This window comes from Vulpes vulpes, chromosome 7 (assembly GCF_048418805.1).
Source record: "Vulpes vulpes isolate BD-2025 chromosome 7, VulVul3, whole genome shotgun sequence".
Classification (NCBI taxonomy): domain Eukaryota; kingdom Metazoa; phylum Chordata; class Mammalia; order Carnivora; family Canidae; genus Vulpes; species Vulpes vulpes.
Genome location: NC_132786.1, coordinates 26,618,636 through 26,645,840, shown reverse-complemented (window position 1 = coordinate 26,645,840; position 27,205 = coordinate 26,618,636). Strand labels below are relative to the sequence as shown.

Genomic DNA, 27,205 nt, shown 5'->3' with positions numbered 1-27,205 from the left:
AACCCACAGCTCTATCAGAGCACTCACAGTATATTCTACTCTGTTTCTCCTTGCCCCGCGTCCTTGTGCTCTCCTAGAGGCAACTACCGCATCTTATTTACTTCCACACTCGCAGCACCTGCCACTTACAAGATGCCCAGAAAAGATCTAATGAGTAATTTTGTCTTATCACCAAGCCAGAAACTTTCTTCTCTAGGACACTTCTATGCAACCACTGCCTCTAGTCTGAACATTGTTATGTATAGGGACAAGGGATATATACATTTCTCCAAGGCACTACCAACTTTGTTTATATGTGTACATTTGTATGACCTATTTACAGAATCTGGAAAATGCGTGTTTAAAAATAGATGAAAGGTAACCAAATAATAGTAGCATATAGAGTTCTTAATGTCTGTCTGGAACTCCTCAAATGGCACATTACTTCATTTAATCCTCAAAGCAGCCGGATGAACAAGGACTGTTCCTACTCTGAAATCTCAGATGAGCAAAACCTGCATGAGAGAGAGTTCACAATGTGCTTCAGGTCACTTAGGCAGGCCAGAAAAAGCATTGGTCTTGAACCCAAGCAGTCTGACCCCAGAGTTCAGGCTCTCTCCTACTCAACCAAAATACTACCCCTGTGTACTAGCATTTCATGCTGCTCACTGTGCCTCCATTTACTATCTCATTTAATTCTCAGACAACTCAAAATAAACAGAACTGCTATTACTACCATTGTCATGCAGATGGGAAAACTGAAGGAGAAGAGGTATATGCTCTAGGTTATAGGATTAGTTTAGTGATGGTTTCAAGTTTCTTGTCTTTCACTCAAGTATTTTGTTTTTTAAGCCCACTGGGCTCATGAATTTTTCCTGAAATTGGCTGAAAATAAATTATGAATATTTATTTCACAAAGAGTTGTACGTTTCTGACCTGGGCAACATAGAGTAGGGGTGGGGGTGGGTTAGAGGGAAAGAGAGAATCCAAAAGCAGACTCCTCATTGAGCACAGAGCCCAACACAGGGCTCAATCCCAGGACCCTAAGAGCATGACCTGAACTGCAATCAAGAGAAAGACACTCAGGTGACTGAGCTCCCCAGGTCCTCTGACCCAAGCAACATAAAGATGATGCATTTTTCAGTGATTACTTAAGTATAGTCACCTGGATGCAGAATCATACATCAGTGACCTATGCCACCTCCCCTAAGCTCAGGATTCCTGGTTCCAGGGACTGAGAAGCCCCTGAGCAAGGCAGGCTTCAGCATTCTCCTTGACCATGCACCAGTCTGCTGAGAGCTGTCTGGGGGCTGCCCTTCCAGAGCTCTGCCAAGAAGCTCTCATTCCTTCTTTTGTCATTTGTCATTCTCTGCTACTTGGGCTGCCCAGAATACCCTGCAGGGAGGAGACAGCGCTAAAATAACTTTCATGAAGGAACTCCTCTCCACTGTTAAGGTGAGCTCAAAGTCTTACATTGCAAAGTGCCTAGATTATGGGTGAAAAAAGAAAAAAAAGAGTTTTATTTTAAAGAGTTTATTTATTTATTTGAGAGAGAGAGAGAACACAAGCAGGGGGAGTAGCAGAGAGAGAAGCAGGCTCCCCACTGAGCAGGGAGCCTTATGTGGGGCTCGATCCCAGGACCCTGGAATTATGACCTGAGCCAAAGGCAGATGCTTAACTGACTGAGCCACCCAGGTGCCCCAGAAAGCTGAGTCTTAGAAGAACTTATTTCCAAGTAGCAACCCTGTCAGATGCACACATTATCCATAGGAGGTCTTAATGTTGGACATGAGCTCTATATTTTCCCACTTTAGCTCCTATTTTATGCTTTTTTTTTTTTTTTTTTGTTAAGCTCCCTAGTACCTAAAGGAAGTACTTTCAGAGAAGCTCTGGAACCTGTACTAGATCCTCTATATGGAGGGAGATCCACTATCACATTGAGCTTCATCCTTGAGGTCTCAGGCCCTTTGAGATGAGGAAAAGTAGAGCTTTCAAAGTTATTCATAATGTTTCCTTAATGAATCTAGAATTAAAATTACATCACTTGTTCTTTCTTCATTACCTTAATGGCTAACACTTAATAATTAGGGCTTACTGTGTGTCACATTCGGCACTAAGTACTTCACATACATTAGCTCACAAACCTTTTGAATGATTCTATGAGGCAGGTAATATCATTGTCTGCATTACATAGAAGTTCAAAAGTCATGTGACTTGCCTGAGGGTGCAGAGCTGGCTGGTGGGAGCTGGGACTTGGCCCTGGAGATGTGCTCTTAACCACTATCCTCTGCTGTGTCCTTGCCCAACATAGAGAAAGAGTGTCCACGTTTTATAATCAAACCATGTGATGACAAAGAAACTCTGGCAATAAGAGTACAGATTAAAAGTACTTCTTGGGCAGCCCGGGTGGCTCAGTGGTTTAGTGCTGACTTCAGCCCAGGGCCTGATCCTGGAGTCCCAGGATCAAGTCCCACATTGGGCTCCCTGCGTGGAGCCTGCTTCTCCCTCTGCCTGTCTCTGCCTCTCTCTCTGTGTCTCTCATGAATAAATAAATAAAATCTTTAAAAAAATAAAAAAATAAAAGTACTTCTCTAAATACCAGAATCCCCCTTTCCATAAAAAATCTGAAGTCAAACCCCCAAAGCAAGTCACCTTCTTTTGCCCCTCATCCATCCAGTCTGTCCTTCCTTTGTCTGTGGGTTCTGTCTTGGTCGCTCCAAGAACACAGAGTGAAGCCACAAGACTGAGCCCTGGGCATCAGTAATGGGAAGCGTGGGGCACCTGGCACAAGCAGGCCATGTCACTCAATGGCTGGCAGCACTAGGGTGAGGACTCAAGGGCATTATTTTAAAAACTCAAGTAAGCAAGGCCTTTAGGATTAATGTACTATTCCCAACATTAATGGAAATACATACTAATGTTTGTGCAGCCAGTTTGCTGCACTGGGTAATTTATGAGAAAAGTCAAGGTCTTCCAGAAAAAAAAAACCCCACAATAGTGCATAGTATTTGCTGCAGAAAAATGATCTCTTTTCAAGACTGAATAAACGTATATAAGAGGGTAATAAAGAGGTAATAAATGTTACCCTCTCTATGTTTCCTCTGCAGTTACTTGGGAAATCTGAACAAATGCTAAGCAGTCAGATAAGAGAACTACATAGAATAATTCAAAGTGCTTTCATGATTACTGTAGATGAAGTCTTCGTGCTAGAATGTAGGCAGATGCCCAGGCTCCATGCTAAAGCAATGGCGATCCTTCTCCAGGGTAGGACAGGGACTGCCGGGGAAGGGACTTGCAGTTGTCCTTCCTGCCACTCACAGTGACCTAGTCCTGCTGCTGGCCACATGAAGCCTAGGAATCACATGTGTAAATGAGGCCAGATGCGCTTAGTAAGACAGAAGCCTGAAAGGCTCCCTGTGAGGGGGGGTGCAGAATTCCGACGGCCCCACAATTAAGAAATCACCACCCCCTCAGCCAAAAAGTTGAAGGACAGATATCACTTATGAGTGCCAGTTCCCAGGTTCATTAACATTTTAGCCTGAAGGAAATCCTGGGCAGCTTCTGTGATGCTCTGTGTGTGCAATGTCTCCCGTGTGTGCACTTGCCGTGGGGGGCCAGGGACCCAGCGGCAGGGGCTGTGGGCTGGCAGGTGCCCTTGGAGTGGGAGCCAGGACTCCACCTGGACGGGCCGGCGTGGCTCAGGGAACTGAAGTCCCAGAGAGCAGCTGCCTCCACAGAAACACCCAGCACCTGCTCTCCAAGGAGAAGGAAACGTTGGAGGGATGTGTCAAAAATGGAAGCATTCAAAATAGCTTCAGTGTGAACTATACTGAAATCCCACAGGTGTGTAAGGGATTTGCTTTTTAAGTAGCTTAAAATATAAAATATTGGGACTAAAGAATTTAGAGGCAGGTTCAATTATAAACCATGACAGAAAAAGATATCCACAAAGAAATGGATCAGGATGGAAACATTTCAGCAGCAGGCTAATTATATCCATATTTGAATAAGGAAATATGCATTACATTACATTTCAGAGGAGTAATGATCGACTATTGATGCGAAAAGCAAATACGCCAATTCTCTAACAACAGAAGCAATTAGAAAATTTCTAAATCAGAAATTTGTTTATCTACTATTGCTGGATAAACCACCTTCCTCCTCCCATCCCCTGGTGAATTCTAAGCTCCTAAACACTGTCATATATTCAGAGGAGATGGGATATGCTAATGGAGAGAATGAAGAAATGAGTCTGTGGGTTTCTGAACAGGCTTTCAAACTTCAATTTTATCTATTTGTTGGCTCTTTGCTTGAAAAAGTGTAAAAAAAGCATGTTAGTGAGTACAGTTACTTATATATCTGCACATTCTGGATACTCATAATCAGGAACCACAGTAAGTAAAATGACTTTTCAAGACATTAAATTTAGCCACAAGGACTCTCCAACACTCATCTCCACTGTACAAACATTCTGCAACATAACGGGTGTCTTAAAGACTGCTATAATACGGTGACCAGATGGAAGAAGAAAATGAATAAAAACAAGGACTGTATTTCAGGGTCAAGAGAGTCTAACAGGATGCGAGAAGGGGGACAAAGGGAAAAGAAAACAATCCTTCTTAAGGAAACAAAACCAAACAGACTTAATTACAGTATTCAGAAGATTTTAAATCTAGAGAATAGAAGAGTTTATTGTAGCAAGTCTAGGACTCACCCCCATCTCACCACACCTTCCCTCCCAAACTTGACAGGCCATGTTCTGTTCAACTTTTCCAAACAACTTAATTCCCTGTTTTGCAGTTGTCCTTTTGTCCTTCCAAATTCCTGTTGCCTTCTGGGGTGACCTCTTGGGTTCTGGGATTTTTAAGGACAGGCCCTAAATAAATACTTGTCAAAAGAGCAGAGGCCAGTTTTAGCAGTAATTAAGATCCATTTTATTGAAGTGCCACTTATTCCTTGTATATGGTATTGTCATGATGCTGTTATGACAATATTTGTGGCAAGATGAGGATTTTAATAATGAAGAGAAAGGTGGAGAGAACAGGAAGGGCAAACTTACTCTTTAGATGTTCAGTTCTGGTAAGTCATAATAACAGAAACACTATGTACCAGGCACTGTGGTAAGCACATTAAATATGTTAGCTGATTTGCTTTAAAAAACAAACAAACAAACTACTCTACAGTATAGATATTATCATCCCTGTTTTTAAAGAGGAGAGCATGGGATGCATGAGTGGCTCAGTGTTTGAGCGTCTGCCTTTGGCTCAGGTCATGATCACGGGTCCTGGGACTGAGTCCTGCCTCGGGCTCCCCACAGGGAGTCTGCTTCTCCCTCTGCCTCTGCCTCTGCCTCTGCCTCTCTCTGTATCTCTCATGAATAAATAAAATATTTTTTAAAAAAATAAGTAAATAGAACATAGCTCAAACCTAGGTGATCTGGATTTGGGAGTCTTGTGCCAAACCTATACCACACAGTTGACCCTCAAACACCACAGGCTTGAACTGTGTGGGTCCCTCTTATGTGGATTTTTAGAAATAAATATAATACTGTAAATGTATATTCTCTTATGATTTTCTTAATAATGTTTTCTTTTCTCTAATTTATTATAAGAATATAGTACGTAATACACAGAACATGCAAAATATGTGTTGACTGTTGATGTTATTAGTAAGGCTTTTGGTCAACGGTGGGTATTTGTCATTAAGTTTCTGGGAAGCCAAAATTTATTTGTGGATTTCCAACTGTGCAAGGAGTTGGCACCTCAACTTCTACATTGTTCAAGGGTCAACTGCACTATCTTTCTATAGTAAGAGCTAGGAAAACTGTACTTCTTGGGCTTTATATTTTTTAAAAATCAGCTTGAGATATGATTTTTATGTACAATAAAATTTACCAATCTTAAGTGTGTAAATGATCAACTTTGACAAATGTATGCAGTTAGGTAACCACTACCACAATCATAATATGGATTCCATTTCTATTATTTTAAGCCCTTGTGGCCTTGGAGCACTGTATTAAAGATCTGAATGTTACATATCTGCTTCTTGAAATTCTACCTGAGAGTGAGCAAAATAGTGTCTGGACAAAAATGTGCTTTTTCTTTATTCTCATAGGTGGGGGATGGGACAAAACTTATGCCGCATGAAGGTTTCTTCACACTTGTACTTCACCACAGACTGAGATTTAGTGAACACATCCATTTATTAGAGAAACATATCTCTGTGGTATTATTGTTCACTGATTTATATTTAAGTTATATAAAAGGCATGACACGGGTGTTCCCCCTATTAATGGTCAGATATGCTGGGGATCTGAAGTTAAATAGATCTGGCTCTGAATATTGACACTAATGGTAGAAGCCTAAAAAGAACTTAACATCTTAGTTCCTTGGTTCTTATTCCATAAAGTAGGAATAAAAGTTACTTTCTTTAAAGTGCTCGATGTAATGCTTGGCACATGGGACCCTCAAAAAATTACAGCTCCAACAAAATATAATACATATATTATAACATACTGCACAATTGGTAAAATGAATGAGCCAGTCTACATTTATAAACAAAGACAAATCTACATAACATAATGTTGGAAGAAAATTCAAGTTGCAGAGGAAGGCCTATAGTATGACACTATGTAAATGTTAAACACAATATTGCATGTTTTATAGAAGCAGATATATGTGTTTTATATATATTTCAATATATTTTACAAAAATGCACACATACATACATATGTAATGAGAGTATAAAAATATGGATGAAAAAAGACAACAAAAGAGTGGTTCACCCCTGGGAGAGAAGTAAGTAGAGTCAATAAGGAAATAAAAGAGAGGGCCTTCATTCTTTAGGGCTTTATTTCTTCATAAGAAAAACAGATATGAAGTAACTATGGCTTCTAACATTTATTGTATCCTGGAAAGTAGATATAACATTTGTTACATCACTGGTGTAATAGACTCCTTTGTACTCTCTGTTTGTTCAAAATATTCCATGATCAAAAAAATTATGTTTTATATGAAGGGTGAGAACCCCTCCATAGTGTAGGTAGGCCTCATCCAATCAGCTGAAGGCCTTAAAAAAATACTGACTGACCTTCCCTGAGCAAGATGGATTCTGCCAGAGTTCAGCCTTTGGACTCGGGCTGCTAGTCTTCCCTGTGTCTCCAGCCTGCTAGCCCACCCAACAGATTTGGGACCCATCAGGCCTCCAGGCATGTGAGCCATCTCCTTAAGATGCTGACATAGAAGGATCTTCAGCAAAGGCCCTACAAAAGGGGCCAGTGTGGTGTGTCAGGGACAGAACAGGAACATGTGATGGAAAGCAATGATCAAGGTAGGGTTCTGTGGGGAATGTGGTTTGAGATGGAGCTGCACCACAAAGGGCAGTGAAAGTTGAGACCCCATGGCCTCTGTGAAAAAAGCTTCCTGAGAGAGTAGTGGGGAGACCACATATCTAGATGTGCTTGAGATCGTCAAAAGATGCTCACAAAGTAGAGTTCAGCACTGCATTTCAGAATCTCTCTTGCACTTGGGATTCTCCAAGTTCTTACATCTAGGAGATCAGAGGAAATGCCTTACTTTACTGCCTGCTGAAGTGGCACCCAGGGCCAGGTATTTGCCTTGTCATGACCCCGAGTGGGAAAGGAAACTTGACACATCGATGTGGGGTCTCTGCTCTTCTTTGCCATCACACTGTTGTTAGTGCTTCCTGGGGTCTTGTCCTTGGTCTTCTCTTATTCCTTCCAGTTCACTCCTGGAAAATGTCATCCCCTCCCATGCTTTTCATTGTGTACTGATGACTCCAATCTATTATCTCTAGAACTGATGTTAATCCAATTACCAAATGGATATTTTCACATGACTGCCCCAAAGACATTTCAAACTCATGATATCCCAAATAAGCTCATTGTCTCTCCTCTTTTTCTCCCCTTAATTTCCTGATACTGCTGTGTTCCTTCTTCTAACTTATAGCATGCCACCTTTCACCAGCCCCACACACCAGAGACCAGTAATCTTCAGTTCCCTTGTCCTTTTCTAACCATTCCCATCCTGTCTAAAGCTAATGAAAAGAAAAGGGTAAAAGTGTGAAATTCCATGGGGAAAAATTAGCTGACCAAAACAGTAACATAAGAAAAGCAACTTTGGGGGGCGCCTGGCTGGCTCAGTAGGTTATATGTCTGCCTTTGGCTCAGGTTATGTTCCTGGAGTACTGAGATCGAGCCTCGCATTGGGCTCCCCGCTCAGTGGAGAGCCTGCTTCTCCCTCTCCCTCTGCCTGCCACTCCCCCTGCTTGTACATACTTTCTGTCAAACGGATAAATAAAAATCTTGAAAGCGGTAGGGGCAGCGCCTGGGTGGCTCAGTTGGCTACTCATCTGCTTTGGCTCACACCATGATCCTAGAGTCCCAGGATTAAGCCCCGTGGAATCTGCTTCTCTCTCTCCCTCTGCCCCTCACCATACTCGTGCTGTCTTGCTCACTCACTCTCTGCCTCCCAAATAAATAAAATCTTGGAAAAAAAAAAACCACCAAAAAAACAAAGAAAGGCAACTTATGGAGTGTATGATAATGGAAGATGGTAAACCAATATAGAAGAACTACCAATCTATTATTTCAAACAGAGCTCATGATCAATAAACAATTATATTTCAAAAATATTAAGATATGTGACCAATAAGTTATTATATGTAAAACTCAACTTATTTTTTAACCAAAGCTCCAACTGGATTTTTAGTCCAAATTTCTCTTCCTAGCTTTAAGCAACTATTTCAAATGGAGTTGCCTGTCAAAGTACCAGGATTTTTAAACATCAACCAACATTTTAAATTTCTCATTTCCTATTGTTAGAATGACCTACTAGGCTTGTAATCAAGAATAATGACATCTTCTGTCCAAAGACACAGAAACGATAAAGTACTGACTTTGTCAGAGCTTATCTTAAAAAGGGGGGGGGGGGGAGGCAACATGAAACATTCCTCTTCTGACACTGATGTCACTCTTTCAATGTCTTCTTTTCTTTTTTAAAGATTTTATTTATTTATTCATGATAGACACAGAGAGAGACGCAAAGACTTAGGCAGAGGGAGAAGCAGGCTCCCTCCTGGGAGCCCGATGTGGAGCTTGATCCCTGGACCCTGGGATCATGACCTGAGCTGAAGGCAGACACTCAGCCCCTGAGCCACCCAGGAGCCCCTCTTCCAATGTCTTCTGAAGGGAAGAATGGAAAGGAAGGAGGCTCATGACTCAGTCCTAAGAGGGAGAGGTGCTCCTCTGGGGTCACTAAAGCCTGAATCACCAAAGAACACGTATTTTCAAGGAAAGCTAGACAGTTCCATAGTGATCTGACTTAAAAGCAGCCCATTAACAGAAAGCCCACTATAAATAATTTTTTTCTTTTTAGAAGGTTGCCATGTTGTTTGTTTGGGAGCCTATTTTTGAGGGTATATTTATGTATGACATGATACTCACTAAGAGAGAAGCCTTCAACATGATTCAAACCAAGATACCCTTTAGGACAAATGTGCTCTGTGAGAGAATCTTATTTTTGTTCTAAAGCACTTTTGTTGTACATAGAGCCATTCAATCCAATTCAACCACAGACCCTTAAAGAAGCCAACTGAAGCAAGAAACCACTTCTTTGCCTGAAGTCCAAGAAACTGAGAAGACAGTGAACTGTGTGCTGGCTAGACAGAGGGCTTGAATAAATCCAGTTTCTGGGGTCATATTAAGAAATGGTTTAGGGGATCCCTGGGTGGCTCAGCGGTTTGGCGCCCGCCTTCAGCCCAGGGCGTGATCCTGGAGTCCCTGACCGAGTCCCACCCACATCGGGCTCTCTGCATGGAGCTTGCTTCTCCCTCTGCCTGTGTCTCTGCCTCTCTGTCTCTATCTGTGTCTCTCATGAATAAATAAATAAAATCTTAAAAAAAAAAAAAAGAAATGGTTTATTAGGTAGTATCTGCTCAGGTTCCAACAAACACACCTGGCAGTGTGTTTTGTTTTGTTTTGTTTTTTTGCATGTTAATAAGAATGCATCTAATTTTATTTTTCAATCACCAAGGAAAAGAGAAAATCTACAGCACTGTGAGCCTTTTGGAGAAAGGTGCTTTTAAAATACAAGGTAATACTGTCATTATTGTTCTCATATCATCACTACCCTTGCTCATTTGGTCAACAGCGGTTCCTCACCGTTTCCTTCCTTTAAATTCCATCACATTCTTGTTCTCATTACCCTGAGAAGCAAAACATTACATTTTGTGGGAGCATATTACGCAAAGTTCAATTCCCAGTTGTTCGGAGTGAATGATAATTTGGACCAAGGATAGACTAGGCATTTTTAGGCAATTTGCATTATCAAGGAAGAGGATAAAAAAGTGCTCGTAGGATGTTTCCTTAGCCTCCCAAGGAAAGCTATTGACCAGTGAACTTGCAAGCATTTTTCTGGCCAATGGTATAACCCTGTATGTGCTTGTATGGGGAGGAGCTGGAAAACTGGGGAGACCAAGGTCTGGTTGGATCTCCCTGACAAATGCAAAATCTGGGCAGTTCATAGTAATCTGAATTCCTTTTCCCCCTCAGACTTATTTCCTCATCCCAAACCCATCTTGATTTCAAGCACATTAAATTAACCCAGCACATTAAATTATCTCCAACAAAGATAGAAACTTTTCAGATCTCTTCTGAGTTCTTCTTTTTCTAAGTTTTGAGATCATGGTTTCAAGAGTCTTAACAGGTAAAGGCAAATTATAGGATTTGTAATAAACGATTTGTAGTATTATTGAAGCATGCCCAACCTTCAGTGCTACATTCTCTGTCCTTTTTGTGCCCTCCCTTGTACCAACCTGGTGTGACTCTCTTCCTTTAGTTGGTCCCTAATGTATTCCTAGTTTCTGGCACAGACACATAACTCCTACCTTCACCTCTATACTTTGTTTTCTCATGGTTGATGGGAGAATGCTTTTTCCATGATGTTGGATAGAATAAGCCTTAGAATATCAAAGAAGAGTCTGTTTGCTATGGAGGGGGTACTCATGTTCTGGAGGGAGAATTGGCCCAGGAAAGAGATCATGTGGCTCCAAATTTCAGCTTGAACAAAGGCTTCCCAAGCCTGGTCAAAGACCTGAAAATGCCACCTCCCTTCTATGCTCCCTGCCTCGACTTTGTCACTAAGGTGGTAGAGGCGTTGATGCTGGTCAGAGGCCGCTGCCTCCTCCAGCAGAGCATAAGATGATGACCTTTCATTTCAGTATTCCTAGTTTACACTCTTTATACAGAGTTTTCATTTAAATTCCAGTTAGTTAAGATACGGTGTGATATTAGTTTCAGGTGTACAGTATAGTGATTCAGCACCTCCACACATCATCCTGTGCTTAGCACGCCAAGCACCCTCCATAATCCCCGTCACCTGTTCTCCTATCCTCCCACCACCTCCCCTCTAGCAACTATCAGTGTGTTCTTTTTTTTTTATAATAAATTTATTTTTTATTGGTGTTCAATTTACCAACATACAGAATAACACCCAGTGCTCATCCCGTCAAGTACCCCCCCCTCAGTGCCCGTCACCCATTCACCCCCCCACTCCCCGCCCTCCTCCCCTTCCACCACCCCTAGTTCGTTTCCCAGAGTTAGGAGTCTTTATGTTCTGTCTCCCTTTCTGATATTTCCTACCCATTTCTTCTCCCTTCCCTTCTATTCCCTTTCACTATTATTTATATTCCCCAAATGAATGAGAACATATAATCTTTGTCCTTCTCCGATTGACTTACTTCACTCAGCATAATACCCTCCAGTTCTATCCACGTTGAAGCAAATGGTGGTTATTTGTCGTTTCTCATGGCTGAGTAATATTCCATTGTATACATAGACCACATCTTCTTTATCCATTCATCTACCTGGCAGTGTGTTTAATGCTTAATGGAAACTTAGATAAAAGTAACAGAATTGGGGGCGGGGCAAGATGGTAGAGGAGCAGGGTCCCCAAGTAACCTGTCCCCACTAACTTACCTAGATAACTTTCAAATTATCCTGAAAACCTACGAATTCGACCTGAGACTTAGAGAGAATATCTGGAACGCTACAGAGAGAGGAGTCTGCACTTCTAACAAGATAGGAAGGCGGAAAAAATAATAATAATAAAGAATCAAGTGGGGGAGGGGCCCGCAAGGAGCTGGGCCGGCGGCAGAGGAAAGCCCGGTGCCGGAGAAGCAGGAACTTTAAAAACTCTGCACTGGATTCTTCCCAGACAGAAAGACGCTTAGCAGGGAAACCCGGCAGAACCACAGGAGGGGCAGTGGAGCCTCCAGTCTCCTGGGGTCACTAACAGAGGAGGTGCGCCCAGGGGAGCACGCGCTGCAGACCGCAGGCCGAGCTCGGTCAAGGGCTGGAGCGCACGCGGCGGGGCCTCGGGGAGCAGCTCAGGTAGGGGCTCCCCGCGGAGGGTCAGCACCCTGCTGTGTCCAGGAGCCCCGGCCCCAGAGCGCGATTCCAGCAGCACAGGCCCCGGATCCCAGGGCGCTGGAGCAGACACAGCTAGTGATCCTGCGCTCCCCCAGGGGACAGGAGGAGGCGGGGAGGGCACAGGACAGCGAGGACTCTCCTGCCGTAGGGCGCCCCCAAGCTGTGCAGATCAGCATCCACCGCCACCCCAGGGAGTATCCAGGCCGGTGTGGACTGGGAGCTGCGGCAGTTACTACGAGAACTGACTCCAGAGCTGGAAGGCTGGCCGCTGCCAGTGTGGTTTTTCCTCCTGGTATCACCGTGTGCCTGGGATGTAGTGGAGCCTCCAGGGGAACAGGGGCCTCACAGGATAAACAGCTCCCACTGAGCCATGCACCTGGCAGGCAGGGGGCAGGGCAGCTCCCCCAGGTACACACACCTGAGAATCAGCACAGCAAGCCCCTCTCCCAGAAGACCAGCTAGAAGGGCAGGAAAGAGCAAGTTCTTGATGGAGCAGCGCTGGAAAGCTCCAGGGGAAGACGAGGGATTTACAGTATATAGAACCAGAGGGTACCCCCTTTCTTTAAAACTTTTTTTCCTTCCTTTTTCCAGTACAACTCGTTTTTAGCCACTCTGCACTGAGCAAAATGACTAGAAAGAAGAACTCACCACAAAAGAAAGAATAAAAAACAGTACTCTCTGCCACAGAGTTACAGAATTTGGATTACAATTTGATGTCAGAAAGCCAATTCAGAAGCACAATTTTAAAGCTACTGGTGGCTCTGGAAAAAAAAGCATAAAGGATTCAAGAGACTTCATGACTGCAGAATTTAGATCTAATCAGGCTGAAATTAAAAATCAATTAAATGATATGCAATCCAAACTGAAGGTCTTAATGATGAGGGTTAATGAAGTAGAAGAATGAGTGAGTGACATAAAAGACAAATTAATAGCAAGGAAGGAAGCTGAGGAAAAAAGAGACAAACAAAAGACCTTGAGGAAAGGTTAAGGGAAATAAATGACAGCCTCAGGGAAAAATCTACGTTTAACTGGGATTCCAGAAGGCTCTGAGAGGGACAGAGGACCAGAAAACATATTTGAACGAATCATAGCTGAGAACCTCCCTAATTTGGCGAAGGAAACAGGCATTCAGATCCAGGAGATAGAGAGATCCTACCTAAAATCAATAAAAACTGTTCAACACATCGACATTCAATAGTGAAACTTGCAAATTCCAAAGATAAAGAGAAAATCCTTAAAGCAGCAAGAGACAAGAGATCCCTAACTTATATGGAGAGAAATATTAGATTAACAGCAGACCTCTCCACAGAGACCTGGCAGGCCAGAAAGGGCTGGCAGGATATATTCAGGTCCTAAATGAGAAGAACCTGCAGCCAAGAATACTTTATCCATCAAGGCTCTCATTCAGAATAGAAGGAGAGATAAAGAGCTTCCAAGATAGGCAGAAACCAAAAGAATATGTGACCACCAAACCAGCTCTGCAAGAAATATTAAGGGGGACTCTGTAAAAGAAAGAGAAAGTCCAAGGAAACAATCCACAAAAACAGGGGCTGAATAGGTATTATAATGACACTAAATTCATATCTTTCAATAGTAACTCTGAACATTAATGGGCTTAATGATCCCGTCAAAAGATGCAGGGTTTCAGACTGGATAAAAAAGCAAGGCCCATCTATTTGCTGTCTACCAGAGACTCATTTTAGACCTAAGGACACCTACAGCCTGAAAATGAAAGGTTGGAGAACCATCTGCAAATGGTCCTCAAAAGAAAGCTGGGGTAGCAATCCTCATATCAGATAAATTAGTGTTTATCCCAAAGACTGTAGTAAGAGATGAAGAGGGACACTATATCATACTTAAAGGATCTATCCAACAAGAAGACCTAACAATCATGAATATTTATGCCCCTAATGTGGGAGCTGCCAAGTATATCAATCAATTAATAACCAAAGTAAGGACATACTTAGATAATAAGACACTAATACTGGGAGACTTCAACACGGCACTTTCTGCAAATGACAGATATTCTAAGCGCAACATCTCCAAAGAAACAAGAGCTTTAGGGCAGCCCGGGGGTGGGGGGGGGGCTCAGCAGTTTAGCACCACCTTCAGCCCAGGGCCTGATCCTGCAGACCTGGGATCGAGTCCCGCTTCGGGCTCCCTGCATGGAGCCTGCTTCTCCCTCTGCCTGTGTCTCTGTCTCTCTCTATCTCTCTGTCTCTCATGAATAAATAAATAAAAATCTTAAAAAAAAAAAAAGAAACAAGAGCTTTAAATGATACACTGGACCAGATGGATTTCACAGACATTTACAGAACTGTACATCCAAATGCAACTGAATACAAATTCTTCTCAACTGCACATGGAATTTTCTCCAGAATAGACCACATACTGGGTCACAAATCTGGTCTCAACTGATACCAAAAGATTGGGATTGTCCCCTGCATATTTTCAGACCATTATGCTTTGAAACTTGAACTTGGGACACCTGGGTGGCTCAGCTGTTGTGTGCCTGCCTTTGGCCCAGGGCATGATCCTGGAGTCCCAGGATCAAATCCCATGTTGGGCTCCTGCATGGAGCCTGCCTCTCTTTGCCTATGTCTCTGCTGCTCTCTCTCTCTCTCTCTCCTGTCTCTCATAAATAAATAAAAATTAAAAAAAAAGAAAGAAACTTGAACTTAATCAAAAAAGAAATTTGGAAGAAACTCAAACACATGGAGGTTAAAGAGCATCCTGCTAATAGATGAAAGGGTCAACCAGGAAATTAAAGAAGAATTAAAAAGATTCATGGAAACTAATGAGAATGAAGATACAACCATTCAAAATCTTTGGGATACAGCAAAAAGAGTATTAAGAGGGAAATACATTACAAGTCTCCCTCAAAAAATTGGAAAAAAAACTCAAGTACACAAGCTAAACTTGCACCTAAAGGAACTGGAGAAAGAATAGCAAATAAAACCTACATCAAACAGAAGAAGAGAGTTAATAAAGATTCAAGCAGAGCTCAATGAAATAGAGACCAGAAAGACTGAACAGATCAACAAAACCAGGAGTTGGTTCTTTGAAAGAATTAATAAGATAGATAAACCATTAGCCAGCCTTATTAAAAACAAAATAGAAAAGACTCTAAGTAATAAAATCATGAATGAAAAAGGAGAGATCACAACCAATATCAAGGAAATACAAATGATTTTAAAAACATTATGAGCAGTTATATGCCAATAAATTTGGTAATCTAGAAGAAATGGATGCATTCCTGGAAAACCACAAACTACCAAAAGTGGAATAGGAAGAAATAGAAAACCTGAACAGGCCAATAACCAGGGAGGAAATTGAAGCAGTCATCAAAAACCTCCCAAGACTCAAAAGTCCAGGGCCAGATGGCTTCCCAGGGGAATTCTATTAAATGTTTAAAGAAGAAACAATACCTATTATACTAGAGCTGTTCCAAAATTAGAAAGGGATGAAATACTTCCAAACTCATTCTATGAGGCCAGCATCACCTTAATTCCAAAACCAGACAAAGACCCCACCAAAAAGGAGAATTACAGACCAATATCCCTGATGAACATGGATGCAAAAATTCTCAACAAGATACTAGCCAATAGGATCCGACAGTACATTAAGAAGATTATTCATCATGACCAAGTGGGATTTATCCCTGGGATGCAAGGCTGATTCAACACTGGTAAAGCAATCAATGTGATAGATCATATCAACAAGAGAAAAACCAAGAACCATATGATCCTCTCAATAGATGCAGAGAAAGCATTTGACAAAATACAGCATCCATTCCTGATCAAAACTCTTCAGAATATAGGGACAGAGGGAACATTCCTCAGCATCTTAAAAACCATCTATGAAAAGCCCACAGTAAATATCATTCTCAATGGGGAAACACCGGGAACCTTTCCCCTAAGATCGGGAACACGACAGGAATGTTCACTCACCACTGCTATTCAACATAATATTAGAAGTCCTAGCCTTGGGATCCCTGGGTGGCGCAGCGGTTTAGCGCCTGCCTTTGGCCCAGGGCGCGATCCTGGAGACCCAGGATTGAATCCCACGTCGGGCTCCCAGTGCATGGAGCCTGCTTCTCCCTCTGCCTGTGTCTCTGCCTCTCTCTCTCTCTCTCTCTCTGTGTGACTATCATAAATAAATACAAAAAAAAAAATTAAAAAAAAAAAAGAAGTCCTAGCCTTAGCAATCAGACAACAAAAATAAATAAAAGGCATTCAAATTGGCAAAGAAGAAGTCAAACTCTTTCTCTTCGCAGATGACATGATACTGTACCTAGAAAACCCAAAAGACTCCACCCCAAGATTGCTAGAACTCATACAGCCATTCGGCAGTGTGGCAGGATACAAAATCAATGCCCAGAAATCAGAGGCATTTCTATACACTAACAATGAGACTGAAGAAAGAGAAATTAAGGAGACAATCCCATTTACAAGTGCACCCAAAAGCATAAGATACCTAGGAATAAACCTAACCAAAGAAGTAAAGGATCTATACCCTAAAAACTACAGAACACTTCTGAAAGAAATTGAGGAAGACACAAAGAGATGGAAAAACATTCCATGCTCATGAGTTGAAGAATTAATATTGTGAAAATGTCAATGCTACCCAGGGCAATTTACACATTTAATGCAATCACTATCAAAATACCATGGACTTTCTTCATAGAGTTGGAACAAATCATCTTAAGATTTGTGTGGAATCAGAAAAGACCCTGAATAGCCAGGGGAATATTGAAAAAGAAAACCATAGCTGGGGGCATCACAATGCCGGACTTCAAACTGTATTACAAAGCTGTGGTCATCAAGACAGTGTGGTACTGGCACAAAAACAGACACATAGATCAATGGAACAGAATAGAGAACCCAGAAGTGGACCCTGAACTTTATGGTCAACTAATATTCGATAAAGGAGGAAAGACTATCCACTGGAAGAAAGACAGTCTCTTCAATAAATGGTGCTGGGAAAATTGGACATCCACATGCAGAAGAATGAAACTGGACCATTCTCTTACACCATACACAAAGATACACTCAAAATGGATGAAAGATCAAATTGTGAGACAAGATTCCATCAAAATCCTAGAGGAGAACACAGGCAACACCCTTTTTGAACTTGGCCACAGCAACTTCTTGCAAGATACATCCATGAAGGCAAGAGAAACAAAAGCAAAAATTAATTCTTGGGACTTCATCAAGATAAAAAGCTTCTGCACAGCAAAAGAAACAGTCAACAAAACTAAAAGACAACCTACAAAAGGGGAGAAGATATTTGCAAATGACGTATCAGATAAAGGGCTAGTGTCCAAGATCTATAAAGAACTTATTAAACTCAACAGCATAGAAACAATCCAATCATGAAATATGCAAAAGACATGAAGAGAAATCTCACAGAGGAAGACATAGACATGGCCAACAAGCACATGAGAAAATGCTCTGCATCACTTGCCATCAGGGAAATACAAATCAAAACCACAATGAGACACCACCTCACACCAATGAGAATGGTGAAAATTAATAAGATAGGGAACAACAATGTTGGAGAGGATGAGGAGAAAGGGGAACCCTGTTGCTCTGCTGGTGGGAATGTAAACTGGTACCGCCACTCTGGAAAATGGTGTGGAGGTTCCTCAAAGAATTACAAATAGAACTACACAGTGACCCAGCAATTGCACTGCTGGGGATTTACCCCAAAGATACAGATGCAGTGAAAAACTGAGACACTTGCACCCCGATGTTTCTAGCAGCAATGTCCACAATAGCCAAACTGTGGAAGGAGCCTCGGTTTCCATTGAAAGATGAATGGATAAAGAAGATGTGGTCGAAGTATACAATGGAATATTACTCAGCCATTAGAAACGACAAATACCCACCATTTGCTTCAATGTGGATGGAACTAGAGAGTATTATGCTGAGTGAAGTAAGTCAATCGGAAAAGGACAAACATTATATGGTCTCATTCATTTGGGGAATATAAAAAAATAGTGAGAGGGAATAAAGGAGAAAGGAGATAAAATGAGTGGGAAATATCAGTGAGGGTGACAAACATGAGAGACTCCTAACTCTGGGATTCGAAAAAGGGGTGGTGGAAAGGGAGGTGGGATAGGGATTGGGGTGACTGAGTGATGGGCACTGACAGGGGCACTTGACAGGCTGAGCACTGGGATTTATGTTATATGTTGCCAAATCAAACTCCAATAAAAAATATACAAAAAAAGTAACAGAATTTTCAGGTTAAAAATCATAAAGTTCAACTCCTTCATTTAATAGTGAGGAAAATGCAGCTCAGATAACCTGACTTGCTACAGAGAAAGCTGATTTGCTCAGTCATTCACCTGTTAACGGAGAGCTGATGTTTTGACTGCTCACCAGATGCTCTGCACATCACATACAAGGGCATGTATGACTCTCTTCCAGTGGATGGTGGATGGTGGATGGTGGATGAAAGGCATTGCTGTTTGAAGGAAATCACAATCCAGTGCCCTAGTAGAGATGCATAGGAGGCACTGCTTTCCCCACCCACCCAGTGGTGTTTTATTTGTGGTGACAAATTACCTATACATGCAGAGACTACAACTGCTCACTGTTTTCAAATTTCATCATGAGCTAGCAACTCACTGAGAAACCTTTGAAAAACTGCTTTGTGAAAATAATATCAAAGACTCTTCTTGGGCAGCACAAGTAAAAGGAAGCCTTTCTTCCTTCTGCCCTCTTGGTGGGCAAGCACAGCACCCTCCAGCATCAGATGAGGTTCCTTCAAAGGAACCCATGTACTCACCATGGAACCAGGGCGCTATAGTGTCTGAGGCCTTCTGGTAGCCTGCTCGCAGAGGTAGCTGCTCCTCTTTGAACCACCGAATGATGTCCTCCTGGGCAGAGCTCGATGCCGTCCTTGTCACTCCCTGGGTTCTGTTATTCAGAAAATGTTTTTTTCAAGTTAGATTTAACTAATTTGAAAACAATGCCTTCGAAAATCATATTTATCCTGTATATATAGATCATGTATAAGAGGAAAGAGCATCCTATATGTTTGAACATCGGATTACATGGGCTGGGCTAATGGGAAGTTGGATCTCTAATTACTGCCATTATACAACTAAGTCCTCAAGGGTTGCTCAAAAAAATAGGAAGGAACATAAATCTGCACCTTGTCCTTCTAGTCCTATCGGACTAGTCATGGGTATGAGCTACTGCTGTTAATACATAGATTTTAATTCATTTTTAATATGAATTAAAGGTCCATTAACTTCCAATTAAAATTTGAGAAAATAACTATTAAAAAGTGAAATACACCCCCAGCACTATTTTCCTTGGGAACATGCTCTCACAAACCAAAGAAATGCAAAAAAATAATTTTCTTTAACAGTTTCAGTATTAAACTTTCTCTTCTGTTTCCAACCTCTCCGACTTGCTTTCTTCCTCCTGTACTTCGAAGAGGTTTGGCACTGCTTAAAGACAGTCTCAGAAATATAAAGTCAAAGAAAGAAGAGTGTTTGAAGATTGGTAAGAAAAAGATACAAGTAGCAGAATCATCTTGAAATATATTCAGTAGCAGAACTTAAGTTCTGGGATGTAAGTCAATTTCCATCACAAAAAGTAACTTTGCAATGTAATAAGCATATTTCCAAGTCTCTCACAACAGCCTACTCATTTTGAGCAGAATTCAGTGTAAAAACGATGAGTTTGGATGAACTGCTGGGATGCCTGTCATGTAAATTAACTTATGGCTCTTTCTGCATTTTATGGTAATACACGTCTCCACGAATTGCATGTGACATGTATTTCAGATGTACACGTATGCATGCACGTATCCAGTTACATACTACATAGTATTTTGGAGAAGACAGCCTATACTGGGGAAATCAGATACTGCACGCACGTGAGATTACACGATGAGTGCTGTTACCAGCTTTCAAATTAGGTTCTTTTTCTTTGGGAAGTCTTTGGAGGTTAAGCAAAAAGTCTAAGGACAGCCAATCTCTGTCTTTTCTCAGGCTGGCTCCTCCCTGACTTGGTCATCACTGTGGTCCCGGCCCCCAAACCTGTGTGGCTGCCTCACAAGAAGCATTTCGTGCAAGTCTATGAAGTTGGAAAAACAGCTCAGTGAGCACAGCTCAAAAGAAGAACGGCTCTTATTAAAGGCCACCTTCCTGCTGTCCATCACATACCCAGGGCACGAACAGTACTGTGGGCCAGGGCACACTATGAATGACTATGAATGACTATGAATGACAGTCACACCCTTGGAAGAACTGGGAGGGTAGGGGCGGGTACACAGGCAGCCCTGTTGGGGGGATGGATGACACCCTGACCAGCTGGGAGCACTCGAGAGGGCCCTGAGCACGGATTCACACTTTTGTGACTTGGCCACAAAATGGCCAGGATCCCAGTTTTTTTTAATTACTTTTCTTGGGTTTTTGTACATAAGAAAAAAAAATCATTCTCCACACTGTCCCCATATAGAACATGATCTTCTGGTCCTGGTACCCACATCCCAAAATGGAACCTTTCAGTTGAGTAAGTAGAAATCATTGTCATAGAAAAAAGCTCTACCTTCCTGTTTCCTCTGAGGTCATAATCCCCTTAAGAAAAGCCTTGAAGATCACTACTGACTCCAAGCAAAGAGAGATTTCTTTGCTTTTAATTTCTCCATACTTGCAACAGAGAAGTCTTTCTGCTTTTCATTTCAGAAGGCGAGACTTGAGACAGTTCTGTTTCATTCAATTGCTATTTGATTTCTCTGGTATGTAAATACTGTCTTTCTGCGTATTAGAATATGAAAACAATCTATATGATATCCAGGAGACAATAATTTTATAATCAGTTAACTAACACAAGGGAAAGGGGGTTTCTGCTATGATGTCATCATAGCAGTTGGGGTTATTCCTGGTTCTTCTCTTACAAAGTTAAGATGAGTTCGCTATGAAAATTTAGAGAAGTAAAGAATAAGAAGAAGAATTCAAACAAATCTGAAATATCATCTCTCCGAAAAAAATTAACATGTTAATAACTTTAAAATATGTTGTTTTTCTTCAGGGATTTTACAGAACAAACTGTTCTACGCAATTTCCTACAGCCTAGGGGGCAAAGGCACCATCGTGACCAAAACAGTACTCATTCCAAATAGGAACAGTTCCAGATTCTCAGTGTAGGAGCTCGACTCTGTAGCCCGAAAGGAGGGACGAAACCTTTACCCCCGAGGAAGGAGAACGACTCTATGATGCCCTGAACCGCAGCAAGCCCCGCTTCCTGCTTTGGCACCGCGCGCGCGGGCTAAGGGTGATGCTGAGTCCTGACCAAAACCCATTCTGCTTCCCCCTCAGTGGCCACCGTAGGGAGCTGATGGGGGGCCGGTGGGGGCGCTGGTGGGGGCGCTGGTGGGGGCGCTGGTGCGGGGCTGGTGGGGGCGCTGGTGGGGGCGCTGGTGGGCTGGTGGGGGACTGGTGGGGGTGGGTGAGGGCGCTGGTGGGGGCGCTGGTGGGGGCGGTCGGGGGCGCTGGTGAGGCGCTAGCGCGGAGCTGGTGCGGGGCCAGTGGGGGCACTGGTGGGGCACCGGTGTGGGCGCTGGTGGGGGCGCTGTTGTGGGCGCTGGTGCGGGGCTGGTGGGGGAGCTGTTGTGGGGCTGGTGGGGGACTGGTGGGGGCGCTGTTGTGGGGCTGGTGGGGGACTGGTGGGGGCGCTGTTGTGGGGCTGGTGGGGCGCCGGTGAGGGGGCTGGTGGGGGCGCTGGTGGGCTGGTGAGGCCCTGGTGCGGGGCTGGTGGGGCGCCCGTGGGGGCGCTGGTGGGCCTCGGAGGCACCAACTCCGTGTTCATCCTTAATCACTGTCTATCTTAATTATGACAACGGTGGGTATTTTCCAGACGACAAGGGGGTGCATCCGGCGCGGGGACCCTGGGGCAAGCGGCTAAGTGGAGGAGAGCTGGGCTCCGCGCTGCAGCCGCCCCCCCCCCCCCCCCCCCCCGGGCCGCCTGCCCTTTGCCTGCGCTGCAAGCCGTCTATGTGGCTTCCTACCTGAGAGGCTGCCGGGGGGACCCCGCTGGGTGCAGGAACTGCGGCTTGGGTGGAAGGGGGGGTCTCCGGGGTCTCTGCGGAACAGCTGGGGCGCCGTGCTGCCCCCCTCCGCTCCCTGCCCTGTCGGCCACCAGGGACAGCCTCTTGTAGTCCTCCCGCGCCTGTTTGGCCAAAGAGCGTCTCTTCTCGTCAGCTGCTTTGGATTTTCGCACTAGGAAAACGAGGGGATTTGAGAAGGAGATGGTGAGAAGGATCTGCTGGTGAAGGGAGCAGTCCCTCAGGAGATGCTGTCACCTGCTGATAACACACCGTCGCTGTCATCACCTCTGGCTCACACAGCTCGGGCCTGTGCAGCCACAACTGCCCAGCCTGCCGCACAATCCCTGTCTTTCTAAGGGTGGCGGTGGCAGTGGCGGTGGCGGTGGCAATGGCAGTGGGGGGAGGGCTTCCTAAGGGGGAGAAGGAGGACGAGGAAGGGAGGAGATAGAACTGGAGAACCACGTGTTGGAGAATTTCCTGCACTTGGCAAGACCAAGGGATGAGTCATAGCCCGAGTGTGAATTCCAACTGGCCCAGAGCCTTTGACCAAGAGGTGATGTCACATCCCTGACGCCCTCAGCTCGAGTCACTAGCGGAGACCAGCTGTCGGCAGCTCCTGGTGCAGTCGCTCATGGCTGTGGACAGGGTGACAGGTGGGCCAGTCCCACCAAAGATCACACTCAGAGGCCTCCCCAGAGCTGAGCCAACTGTGAACTGGCCTGCCAGGGAAAACACTACAATGGTTCTCACGGCAATCAGAGAACGTGCTGGTACACATAAAAGCACCTCAAGGCCACCTTCTAATGTTGGTTTGTATAATAGAGGGCTTATTGTTTTGTTTTGTGTTTGTTTTAGCAACACGGCAGTAAAGGGCTATAATGCAGGATGTTAAGACTAATTTTTATTGAGTGTATTTGCGCTTCGGGCATTCTTGGTCAAGCCCTGTTAAGTCTCATTTCAAACAGATACCAAAAATGTTCCATTACACTAGAATTTCACTGCATAGAAGTGATTGGATCTTGCAAATATTTTCATTTCACAAAAACTGTCCTGTTCATGGTGTTCACTAATGAAACTGAAGACAGGATGCTCCACATCCTGCAAACATTCTCACTCTCGTTCTCTCCCTTAACTGGCCCCAACGGATGACCCGGCTGGTAAAGCTCTTTCTGAATCACCTGGAAACCCTACTGGTATTTCAAACCTGCATTGTCTCCTAGCATCCCTGAGCGCATTCTGCTCTGCCTTAGCCCACCCCACCTCCTGAGGAGGGTCATCTCCAGCAGCGCTAACTCAAAAAGGAGTCAGGGTCAGGTCACAGGCATGGGACAGAAGCTGATATGTTCAATCGGTTATTCCTGGTTCTTCTCTTACAAAGTTAAGATGAGTTCGCTATGAAAATTTAGAAAAATAAAGAATAAGAAGAATTCAAACAAATCTGAAATATCATCTCTCCAAAAAAAATTAACATGTTAATAACTTTCTAGTTCTTTTACTTCACATACCAAGGCATTTTAAAATAGGGGATGTTTTTCATACTATTTTATACTTTTTTTTTTCTTCAAGTGAAAAACAATTTATAAACATATCCTAAGGTCCTTAAACATTTCCAAAACATGGCTTTTCAGAGCTATATACCGTTCCATCAAACAGACATACTATACCACAGCTGTGATGGCACAAAGACAATGGAGAAACTTCCTACTATTCAAGAAGTGACTCGTAAGCCTTTGTGTAACAACTTGGTAATAATTCTCTCAACAACCATTTTAAGTGCTTCCTGGATTGATCATTTGTTAAGAGAAGGAATTGGCCTGGCGGGTTACAGAGGCCTCTGGGTACTCACGAGACGCCTGCCACTCCGAATCTTCTTTCCAGCTTTTATAAATCTGCTTGGTTTTCTCCTCGTCTATCTGTTTTAGTTCTTCATCTTGTGTTTTCTTCATGGATTCTTTCTTCTGTTTAAAAGAAAAAATAAAAACCAGAAACAAACACTAGTGATTAACTCTGGAAGTTTTCTGCGAGGAGGGATTAGAGGCAGGGGAGGAGGTGGTGGGGGGAGGAGGAAGGGGGAGGTGGGGGGAGGGGGAGGAGGCAGAGGGGCCAGGGGCACTGAGGGGCCTAGTTTCTGTGTGACTCCCACTGGCCCCTGACTAGGCAGTTTGTTGTTGCAGGAAAAGCTTGGAGTCGGTGATACCTGAGGCTGACTCTGTCATGACCTAGCTGTACCACCTTAGGGACCATTACCAAACCTCTCTTAGGCTGTCTTTGCCTTAGCAGAATTAGAAAATTTAGAATGTTTCATAAGGTTATAGTGAGGGTTAAATAATATTTTAAAAGTATCTCCCATAGTATACGAAACACAGTGAAACTCAATTAATATCCATTTTTCTCAAACACAGTGATGTAGGAATGACTTAGAGGCAGATAGGGCTAGGCAGGGAATGATAAGGGAAAAGACCCAGAGTCAGGCTCCTACCCATCCCAAGAAAACAGAGATGAAACAGTAAAAACAGAAAAAAATAAACTTGGCTCCCTAACTCCAAAATGTTAGGGAGTCTTCCCCCCTTTAATGGCTACTAAGTAATCACAGAAACATGTCATTAAGGTGTTATCGATAGTCCCTGCTCAAACCAAGACCACACAAGAATCTCAATGCCATGGGCTCCCTGACTAGGCTGCAGAAATCCCAGATGTAGAGAAATGTTATGGAGATGTTAACCTGAGAAAAGGGAACACCTTGTTTGGGCTCATGATTTTCATAAAACCATCTTGTTTGTCATTCTGATGGTTACAAGTCCCCCATGTTTGTTCTGAAGAGCCACCCTGATGGTGACATGAAATGTACCAAGTCCCCTGGTAAGGTTCCTATAACAGACAGACCCTACAAACCCTCAGCAACCCTGTCAGGACCCCTCTCACTCCGAGAGCTTCCTCTGTATCTCTGGTTAATAAACATCTGTCGCTTTGCTGGCTCTGTTGTCCGCACGAGAACCCAGCTCTCCCGTTTCAACAGCACTTACCAGGTTTCAGTGGAATTCCCTGAGGCAGTGTGTGAACACTGCAGTATCTGACCAGCTCCATAAAATAACAGTACATTTCTAGAGCAGTCTCAGCTGTATCTCCATGTGCCCTCAAACCAGTGTGTCTAAATATGTGGTGCTAGGGGCGCCTGGGGGCTCAGTGGTTGGGCGTCTGCCTGCGGCTCAGGTCATGATTCCCAGGTCCTGGGATCCATTCCCATGGGCTCCCTGCGGGGAGCCTGCTTCTCCCTTTCCATCTACACTCCCAACCCCTGTTTGTCTCTCTCTCTTTCTCAAAATAAATAAAATCTTTTTAAAAAATTATCTTAAAATGTGGTACTTACACATTTTTGATGACCCAAAAAAGAATATTTTGTTTACTATATATATATAATATATATATATATTTTTTTTACTAAACATCCTCTTTGAGAAAATATAAAATAAGAAACACAAGTCCTCCTTTAAAAGGAAATATGCTTTTTTTATTGTAAAACATACATAACATAAAAATTACTGTGTTAGCCATTTTGAAGTGAACAGCTCCGTGGCATTAAAGGAACTAGTTTTTAACTAAAGAGAAACACACACCAGATCACTTAGACCTAAAAAGTACTTTGTTGGGCAGCCCAGGTGGCTCAGCGGTTTAGCGCCGCCTTCAGTCCAGGTCATGATCCTGGAGACCCGGGATCAAGTACCTTGTTGGGCTTCCTGCATGGAGCCTGCTTCTCCCTCTGTCTGTGTCTCTGCCTCTCTCTCTGTGTCTCTCATGAATAAATAAATAAAATCTTTTTTTTAAAAAAAGTACTTTATTTGGGTACTGCCTTTTGAGTGCTTATGCTAAAACAAAATTTTAGCATCTGGTGAACTAAATAAAAGCCTTGGTCACCTCGATAAACAAGCTAAGAGGTTGTATAAAAGCCTGACCATGTTTCGCTCTCCATCCTAAAAATGACAGTTTTTTTTTTCTTTTATGTTTTCCCATAGTAAAAGGATAAAGACACTCTTTCTGTTAAACTACTTCACCTCAACTAAAATATAAACCTTGATGTTGGGAAACTTGTTTTCAACCATTGTGGGAAGTCATAAATCACAGTTAATGTAAAAGCTGATAATTCATACACTGTATTTCATTTCAGATGTAACTGAACTTTTGTGTTCTTATTATTTTCAACTTTTGTGTATTTTTTTTCTTACTTTCTTTTTCTGCCTAGAGCTAAGCCCTCTTGGTTTACAATATTACAAAAACTAAAAAAACAGCTTTTGGTGTTTTAAATGACTGTTAAAATTTGCTGTCACCTAACTGAAGCCATTTATAAACCTGAAATACATAAAAAGTACTGCTAGCAATTTCTAAGTTTAAACATAAAAAAACTTAAAAGTGGAACTTTGTTCAACTTCCACCTGAATATTTTAAAATGATTTAAAATGATTAGAATAGAGCTATAACATTAAACCTTGACAGCATGAATATTGTTGCTTAGGAAAAGCAAAAAGTTTACAAAGTGACTCCACTGAAGGAGAAATATTCAGTACCTAATAATGCAGGTGGTATGTGGTTGATGACAATCAAATGTTGGGGAGTGCTACAGGAAGTAAATCATATTCCTTTTTAACCTGCAGTATTATTCTGTATGGGGAACAGAAGGAAAGAAAACAAATTAACGAGTTTCACAGAGTAATGGAT

The 27,205-nt window shown here is 42.9% G+C and overlaps 1 protein-coding gene across 7 annotated transcripts in view; it reads right to left on the bottom strand.

Annotated features, from left to right (window-relative positions):
• SH2D4A (SH2 domain containing 4A) overlaps nt 1-27,205 on the bottom strand; it is a 73,162-nt gene that overhangs the window by 7,712 nt on the left and 38,245 nt on the right. For all 7 annotated transcript variants that reach the window (XM_072763318.1, XM_072763314.1, XM_072763319.1 and 4 more), the window contains 3 exons: nt 24,342-24,453; nt 22,457-22,667; nt 19,223-19,353 (listed from right to left, as the gene is read on the bottom strand). In XM_072763318.1, the coding sequence (XP_072619419.1) occupies nt 19,223-19,353; nt 22,457-22,667; nt 24,342-24,453 (454 nt within the window). The remainder of the gene's footprint in view (nt 1-19,222; nt 19,354-22,456; nt 22,668-24,341; nt 24,454-27,205) is intronic.